The 8,231-nt window shown below is 55.4% G+C and overlaps 2 protein-coding genes across 3 annotated transcripts in view; both read left to right on the top strand.

The window, feature by feature from the left end:
• The first annotated feature begins 1,790 nt into the window (after window positions 1-1,790).
• On the top strand, window positions 1,791-7,363 carry TM9SF1 (transmembrane 9 superfamily member 1). 2 transcript variants are annotated; one of them, XM_021695656.1, is made up of 6 exons: window positions 1,791-1,985; window positions 2,262-2,623; window positions 3,628-4,249; window positions 4,692-4,877; window positions 5,810-6,083; window positions 6,638-7,363. In XM_021695656.1, the coding sequence occupies exons 1-6, from the start codon at window positions 1,964-1,966 to the stop codon at window positions 7,029-7,031; spliced, it is 1,860 nt and encodes a 619-aa protein (XP_021551331.1). In that variant the 5' UTR covers window positions 1,791-1,963; the 3' UTR covers window positions 7,032-7,363. The 2 variants fall into 2 exon arrangements, with proteins under 2 accessions (XP_021551331.1, XP_021551332.1); XM_021695657.1 differs by having other exon boundaries at window positions 1,791-1,948.
• IPO4 (importin 4) overlaps window positions 7,364-8,231 on the top strand; it is a 9,057-nt gene continuing 8,189 nt past the window's right edge. The window contains exons 1-3 of the mRNA XM_021695655.2: window positions 7,364-7,724; window positions 7,805-7,891; window positions 8,018-8,097. Coding sequence (XP_021551330.2) covers window positions 7,446-7,724; window positions 7,805-7,891; window positions 8,018-8,097 — 446 coding nt within the window. The 5' untranslated portion in view covers window positions 7,364-7,445. The remainder of the gene's footprint in view (window positions 7,725-7,804; window positions 7,892-8,017; window positions 8,098-8,231) is intronic.

Consider the following 8,231-nt stretch of genomic DNA (forward strand, 5'->3'; position numbering starts at 1 on the left):
TGTGTATATGTATGAATCAGCAGCAGAGTGGAAAATGGATCCAAAAGGGGAGGTGACCAGGAGACTAGCAAGGTGGTTGTCATGGTAATTTAGGTGCAAGAGGATGAGACCCGAAGCTAGGCAGCCAGGGAGGGCAAGTATTTGGAAGATATTGAGGAAATAAGCAGTAGGGGAGCTTGACGGCATTGATCTGAGGAGGCTGGGGGTTGGGACAGGGGAGTAAGTGAGAAAGAGTCCCAGGTTTCTGGCTTCTCTAAGTTACTTTTCTAATTACAAAATTCACTGATTTATCTAAAAAACTCAATCTCCTACTTCCTAGAACCTCACCTCCTCCTCCTGTAGGGAGGAGGGCTGTGTCAGACAGGGCAGAAGAGGGTAAATGGAGGACTTTTCAGGCCAGAAGCCACTTAAGATTTTCCCCTGTACTACTTTCCCGGGGAAAGAGAACTTTAAGTCTGCATCCTTTTTTTTTTTTTTTTTAAGATTTTATTTATTTATTTGAGAGAGAGAATGAGATAGAGCATGAGAGGAGGGGGTAGGGTCAGAGGGAGAAGCAGACTGCCTGCTGAGCAGGGAGCCTGATTGATGCGGGACTCGATCCCGGGACTCCAGGATCATGACCTGAGCCGAAGGCAGTCGCTTAACCAACTGAGCCACCCAGGCGCCCTTAAGTCTGCATCCTTACATGTTGCCCCCAGGTGGCCAAAAGGTAGTCACTGCCCCTGGGTCTGATCTTTAAAATTCCCCTAATGGCAGATTCCCTTAAAGTAGCGGAGACAAATAAGGGCAAACTTTTCCAGAAAAATCTGCAATACAAAATTAAGAAAAGCCCGAACACATACAGATAAATACGAACAAAAACATCGAAAGAGTCGAACGTGTATGTCAAGATTCTTTACCTGCAAGTAACGATAGCCCTGTCAGGCTGCCCAACTCACGGAATAAAAAGGCATACACCCTGTCTCTCTGCGTGCCTCCGCACCAGACCTGGCTCAGGCTTGCTACGTTCGAACATGGGACGATCATTATATGGCCAGGGAGGCCTCCAATGCAGCCTCCGGAAGATATTTTTATTCACGTATTTATTTTTCGGCGGGAGACCATTCGTGACGGGTTAAGAGAAGCAGTGAGGTGAGATCCCGACCTGCATGGACTGTGCTCGCGCTGTCCTAGCACAGAGACGCCCAAAGCCTCACTCACCCCCGCCCGGGTTGGGGGCCATGGACCGCCTCCCAGAGCTCGCCCTCTGCAGTCGGTGGCGAGTCCCATTGGTTCAGCCGGCAAATGCTCCGGGGCGTCCACTAGGTGTGGGCCCAGCCACCAACCGGGCTCCGTCTCCTGAACAGTCACTGGACGCGTGCGGCGGGCACGGCTCCCCGGCCTCCGCCCGTGCCCCAAGTCTTCCCGGGGGCGGCGGCCGGCGCCTCTCACCCTGAAGGGACGTCCGCGGCCTCGCAGCCAGGCCTCAGCCGTAGCCCCGGCCAGAGAAACCGGCAGAGGAGCGGCGCCCCGGCCGCCGCGGCGGGGGCGTGGTCCCCGCTCGGCTCCAGGAGAGGAGCTTTCCGCCGGGCTGAGGTCCCCGCGGGTGAGGCGGAAGTGGTAAGACTGACGTGTCCTGGGCTGCTCCGCAGATCGCCGGGAGGGCCCCCCGCCGGGGGGAGGGGGCGGGCCAGCCGAGCCTTGCGGGCTCTCCGGAGCTGGGCCGGCCTCCCGGCTGGAGAAAGCTCGTCGGGGAGCACCTCACTAAGCCGAGTGCGGCGTCCCGCGTGGTGCGGCCGCAGCCGCTGCGATCAGGCACCGCGGCGGCCAACCCCGTGGAGGTCGGGCGTCAGGTCCTCTCCGGGCCGCCGCTAGCGCGCCGCTCTGGGGGAGACCCGGGCAGGAGCCCAGGGGCAGCTACGGGGCCGCAGAGGCCGCGGGCGCCGCCTCGGCCAGCCCTACCCGAGCGGTGAGGACCCCGCGGATGCCGCGGGAAGGTGCCCGAGGTGCGAGGCCGCGTGGCGTTGCCATGGAAACGGGCTGGGGCGCGCGGGGAGGTCCCGGGCAGGCGGGCTGCGGGACGGGGACCCCAGATACAGAGGACGAGAGAGCAGAGGCGGATAGAGACAGTATTGTGTGGGGGTTGGGGGGCGGCCTCCCGAGGGAGGGTTCGAGAGGCCAAGGGGAGAAATTGGAGCTATGGGGCTTCGTTTCGAAGGACCTGACCTGGGGCGTCAGGAGTTGATCCCTGGTTTTCAAAACTGCAGGACTCCCCCAAACAGGTTCCACTGCCTTAAGGATGACAGTCCTAGGGCACCCGCCGAGTTGGAGCTGCCAGTGGTTGCCATTCCTGATACTGCTGCTGGGCACAGGCCGTGAGCCAGGGGTGGAAGGTGTGACACACTACAAGGCCGGTGACCCCGTCATTCTGTATGTCAACAAAGTGGGACCCTACCACAACCCTCAGGAGACTTACCACTACTATCAGCTTCCGGTCTGCTGCCCTGAGAAGATCCGTCACAAAAGCCTTAGCCTGGGTGAAGTGCTGGATGGGGACCGAATGGCAGAGTCTTTGTACGAGATCCGCTTTCGGGAGAATGTGGAGAAGAGAATTCTGTGCCACATGCAGCTCAGTTCTGCACAGGTCAGCCTCTGCACATTGGCGAGCACTTAGCCCTCCCTCCCGGGGACTAATAACAGTGCCTTCTAATTCACGGTTTTATAGCACCTCTATGGAAATGATCTGACTTGATTCTAACGCCAACCCCACTGGTAGGCAGGACAGGTGGTACTATTTGCATTCAGTTGAGGAAGAAACATACTTGCTCAAAAGCAACTTTTCCAAGACTATATGGATATTGAATTGCAGAGGTGATACTAGAGCCCAGGCCTCCTGACTCTAAGCCGCTCTGTTGGTAATAAGGGCCCAGCTGTCACTCCTGCATGGTTTCCCTCCATACCTACCCCTTGGCTTTCTTTTTTTTTTTTTTTTAAAGATTTTATTTATTTATTTGAGACAGAGAGAATGAGAGACAGAGAGCATGAGAGGGAGGAGGGTCAGAGGGAGAAGCAGACTCCCTGCCGAGCAGGGAGCCCGATGCGGGACTCGATCCCGGGACTCCAGGATCATGACCTGAGCCGAAGGCAGTCGCTTAACCAACTGAGCCACCCAGGCGCCCTACCCCTTGGCTTTCTTAACTAGCTCCTTTCCACTCTTATCTTTCCTGTGATGCTTTTTTCTTTAGCAAATCCTACCTTAGGGCGCTCTTCTTTAGTCTACCCTAGACCTTCTTACACCTTGCCTTTCTCCTTTTTCTACACCTTAATCCCCGTCAAGTCATACTGCTCTTTTTGGAGAATCCCAGCATACTAGGATCTAACCCAGTGGTTCTCAACAGGGGGCAGTTCGGTTTTGTCTCTCAAGGGACATTTGGCAATGTCTGGAGATCATTTTGATTGTCACTATGGGGGGTGCTACTGACACCTAGTGGGAAGAAGCCAGGGATGGTGCATATTACAGTGCACAGGACAGCTGCCCACAATAAAGAACTATCCAGCCCAGAATGTGAGTAGTGTCCAGGCTGTGACACCTTGCTCTAACCCTCTGCCTGGGGAGGCCTTGTCTGACTCCTGACTTGCTCTTTGTAGGTGGAGCACCTGCGCCAGGCCATTGAGGAACTGTACTACTTTGAATTTGTAGTGGACGACTTGCCAATCCGCGGCTTTGTGGGCTACATGGAGGAGAGTGGCTTCCTGCCTCACAGCCACAAGATAGGGCTGTGGACCCATTTGGATTTCCACCTAGAATTCCATGGAGATCGAATTATATTTGCCAATGTCTCAGTGCGGGATGTCAAGCCCCACAGCTTAGATGGGTTACGAGCTGATGAGTTCTTAGGCCTCACCCACACCTACAGTGTGCACTGGTCTGAGACTTCAGTGGAGCGTCGGAGTGACAGGCGCCGTGGCGATGATGGTGGTTTCTTTCCCAGAACACTGGAGATCCATTGGTTGTCCATCATCAATTCCATGGTGCTTGTGTTTTTACTGGTGGGTTTTGTGGCTGTCATTCTCATGCGTGTGCTTCGAAACGACCTGGCTCGATATAACTTGGATGAGGAGACTATGTCTGCAGGTTCTGGTGATGACTTTGACCAAGGTGACAATGGCTGGAAGATTATCCATACAGATGTCTTCCGCTTCCCTCCGTACCGTGGTCTGCTCTGTGCTGTGCTTGGTGTGGGTGCCCAGTTCCTGGCCCTTGGCACTGGTGAGGTGATAAAAATTAATCAGGGATTTCTCAAGGGGTAGAACTAAGCAGGTGGTTTGTTCTGGAAAGATCTGCTGATCCTCTCTTCTGTCCAGGTGAGGGGCAGACCTAAGGGGTGGGGTGGCCTTAAAAGGGATGTGTATAGGGGCACCTGGGTGGCTTAGTCGGTTAAGCGTCCAACTCTTGATCTCAGCTCACGTCTTGATCTCAGGGTCGTGAGTTCAAGCTCAGCGTTGGGCTCCATGCTGGGCATGGAGCCTACTTGAAAAAAAGAAAAAGAAAGGATGTGTATATTCAGTTGTGGGTTTGCTGGACAACAGAATTAGGGGATATTGTTTTCCTGGAGACCTTGGGTCTGGGTGGAAGGGGGCTGATTCCTCTGAAATTGCCAGAAAAGGGATAGGTTGAGACCTGACACAGGCTTTCCACTACCACCCTGCAGGCATTATTGTCATGGCGCTGCTGGGCATGTTCAATGTGCACCGTCACGGGGCCATTAACTCGGCCGCCATCTTGTTGTATGCCCTGACCTGCTGCATCTCTGGCTACGTGTCCAGCCACTTCTACCGGCAGATTGGAGGCGAGCGTTGGGTGTGGAACATCATTCTCACCACCAGCCTCTTCTCTGGTGAGGACTGTCCTTTCCCTGGTGGGCCGGCCTGGTGGGCCGATTTGAGGAACTTAGAATACATTGTGGAACCTGGGATAGAGTTAGAGTAAGGCTTTAAGGGAATAAAAATAGGCAAAAGAAACAAAACCATTCAGAAGACCAGAATGCATTTCTTTTGCGTAGTCAAAAATTAAGTAAGTCCTTAAAATGTTCTAGGCAGCATGGTAAGCCCTCGACACACTTCATCTCATTAAATCCCCACAGCAACCCTATGTGGTAGGTAATATTGTCCCCATTTTATAGATGAGGAAGTTGAACTTCAGGCTGCTTAAGTAATTTGCCCGACATTACACTCCTAAGAGGGAGTAGAGCAGGTTTCAGACACAGGCAGTCTGACTCGAGAGCCCGTATTCGTGACCATTACATGAAGAGTGAAATAACACTCTTTCTGAAACTTATGTTTTGGTACTCTCCCTTTAAAAAAAAATTTTTTTTTATTTGGAGGTGGCTACGGGACTCTAGCCTTACAAGCTGGTTTGTCATTTCAAAGGCCGTAGTAGTCTTCATTCTAAGCCTTTTGTGTTCCCAATCCTGTCTGATTTATATTTCATCACATTTATGTTTGAACCAGAGCTTTCTGAAAACAGGGCCTTAATCCAAAGGGACGTCTCATGCTAGGAATCACAGATGCCACAGCAGGATAGGGCCTTGGAGGCAGGTGGATTGTGTTACTCTAGAGCATTATGTAACAGTGGCCTTGCTCTTTAATGATAATGACGGGGGAGGGGATGTTGGTAAGATAAGGAACAGGAAACCACGGGATGTGGAAGGGCGAGGTCCACCTGCGAGCAGGATGCTTCGCCCCTCTCCCTGTTAGGTCTAGTCTGAGTGGGTGGCCCCGGGATGTAGCTCCTCCTGCTGACCCTCCTTCTGGGGGCGCATCCCTGCAGTGCCTTTCTTCCTGACGTGGAGTGTGGTGAACTCGGTGCATTGGGCTAATGGTTCGACACAGGCTCTGCCAGCCACCACCATCTTGCTGCTTCTGACGGTTTGGCTGCTGGTGGGTTTCCCCCTCACTGTCATTGGAGGCATCTTCGGGAAGAACAATGCTAGCCCCTTTGACGCACCTTGTCGCACCAAGAACATCGCCCGGGAAATCCCACCCCAGCCCTGGTACAAGTCTACGCTCATCCACATGACTGTTGGAGGCTTCCTGCCTTTCAGGTATCCTCCCTTTATGCCATGGCCATCACTCTCAGGTTCCTGACTTTTCCTTTCCCAGTACCCTAGCCCAGTAAGAGTGATAATCCCTGGTTCAGCTTTACCATTAAGGGATCATTAAATGGGTCCTCCTTTCTCCAAGCAGGACTCCGAGTGAAGTAGTTCACAGATGAGGGTGTCCCACTTAAAAAGCTCTCCAGAGACCTTGTTCCTTTCACCATCTTTCTGGTTTCTGACTTCAGCGTCCACAGGCACCACGTGGGGCTTAAAGCCCATGTGATTGAGTATTCAGTTTGTTGAGTACCTCCAGTGCCAGGCAGATAAGACAGCAGAAAAGAAAACAGACAAGATCCTTGCTCCCAACCAATGAGGGCAGATGCTTTTGAAATGAGCACCGCTAGTCGCGGGTAGAAGAGTCCCTGCGGAGCCGGGAACTCCCGGGCAGGGAGCGGAGCGGACCGGTACCACTGGGGGGGGGGGTGGCTGGGTGTGGAGCTGGTCACTGGGCTGGCGGTGCACAGCCCTTTGATGCCGTGTACCGTCTCTTCTCTTCACAGTGCCATCTCCGTGGAGCTCTACTACATCTTTGCCACAGTCTGGGGTCGGGAACAGTACACTCTGTACGGCATCCTCTTCTTTGTCTTCGCCATCCTGCTGAGCGTGGGGGCGTGCATCTCCATTGCGCTCACCTACTTCCAGCTGTCTGGGGAGGATTACCGCTGGTGGTGGCGGTCTGTGCTGAGTGTTGGCTCCACTGGGCTCTTCATCTTCCTCTACTCCGTTTTCTACTATGCCCGGCGCTCCAACATGTCAGGGGCCGTACAGACAGTAGAGTTTTTTGGCTACTCCTTACTCACAGGTTACGTCTTCTTCCTCATGCTAGGTACCATCTCTTTTTTTTCTTCCCTAAAGTTCATCCGTTACATCTATGTTAACCTCAAGATGGACTGAGTTTTGGGTGGCAAAACCATTGCTCTTCTCTCCCATTCTTCACGTCCAGAGGCGCATTGAGCTCTCTCACCAACGTCTCTTCTGATTGAATTGTGTGATGGCCTTGCTGCCTTCCCCTTTGCCCTTGGGGCCTCCCTTCCCCCGGAGGGCCTGGAAATTACAAATCTTTATTCTATAAGGAGTATATATTTGAACTTTTTAAGTTGCCTTTAGTTTGGGTCCTGATTTTCCTTTTTACAATTATCAAAATAAAATTTATTAAGAAAAAAGGATCCTGTAGTTGGAGGGTTTGGTCTGAATATAGGAACTCGAGCCCTGCCGTTAAGGGCACTGTCCCTTAGAAAGCCGGGTCGGCGGCGGAACGCACGGAACGCGAGTTCTCCTCGGAGCTTGGGAACTCTCGGCCGGGGGAACATGCCTTGCCGGGGCCCTGTTTCCGCGGCTCGGCGGGCGCGCAGGCCGACGGAAGTGGCGAAGCCGCAGCTCCGTGTGGGAAGCGAGTTGAATCACCCTGGCGACGGGCGGGGCGCGGAGCACCGCCCTTTCCGCCGGAAGCGGGTTTCAGGGCCTCCACGTGCAGCCCTTCCCCCCTCCCGACCCAGTAGCGGCGGCTCGGCTGCTGCCATGGAGCCCGCCGGGCTGGAGCAGATCCTGCGGGAGCTGCTGCTGCCAGACACCGAGCGCATCCGCCGGGTACGGGACAGGGGTGACCCGGCCGGGGCGAGCGGGAGGTAGTGGGAAAGGCCTGACTCTGACCCCGGGACTCCTCCCAGGCCACCGAGCAGCTCCAGACCGCTCTTCGGGACCCGGCCGCCCTGCCCGCCCTCTGCAACCTGCTCGCCTCGGCGGCCGACCCTCAGGTGAGTCGCCTGCCCCTTCCCGCGGAGCGTCCCATAGTACGCCACCGGTCTAGCCCCAGCTTGTCCCCTGCGCCCCGCCCAGCACCTTCCTGCCGGGACCCTCATATGCGTGCTTTCTCGTCCCAGATCCGCCAGTTCGCGGCCGTGCTGACCCGCAGACGACTGAGCACCCGCTGGCGACGGCTGGCGGCTGAACATCGGGAGAGGTGGGCGGGGCCAGGGGCGGGGCGGGGCCCGGCGGAGGCGGCTCCGGGGCGGGGCCCGGCGGAGGCGGCTCCGGGGCGGGGCCCGGCGGAGGCGGCTCCGGGGCGGGGCCCGGCGGAGGCGGCTCCGGGGCGGG

Source organism: Neomonachus schauinslandi, chromosome 9 (genome assembly GCF_002201575.2).
Source record: "Neomonachus schauinslandi chromosome 9, ASM220157v2, whole genome shotgun sequence".
Taxonomy (NCBI): Eukaryota; Metazoa; Chordata; class Mammalia; order Carnivora; family Phocidae; genus Neomonachus; species Neomonachus schauinslandi.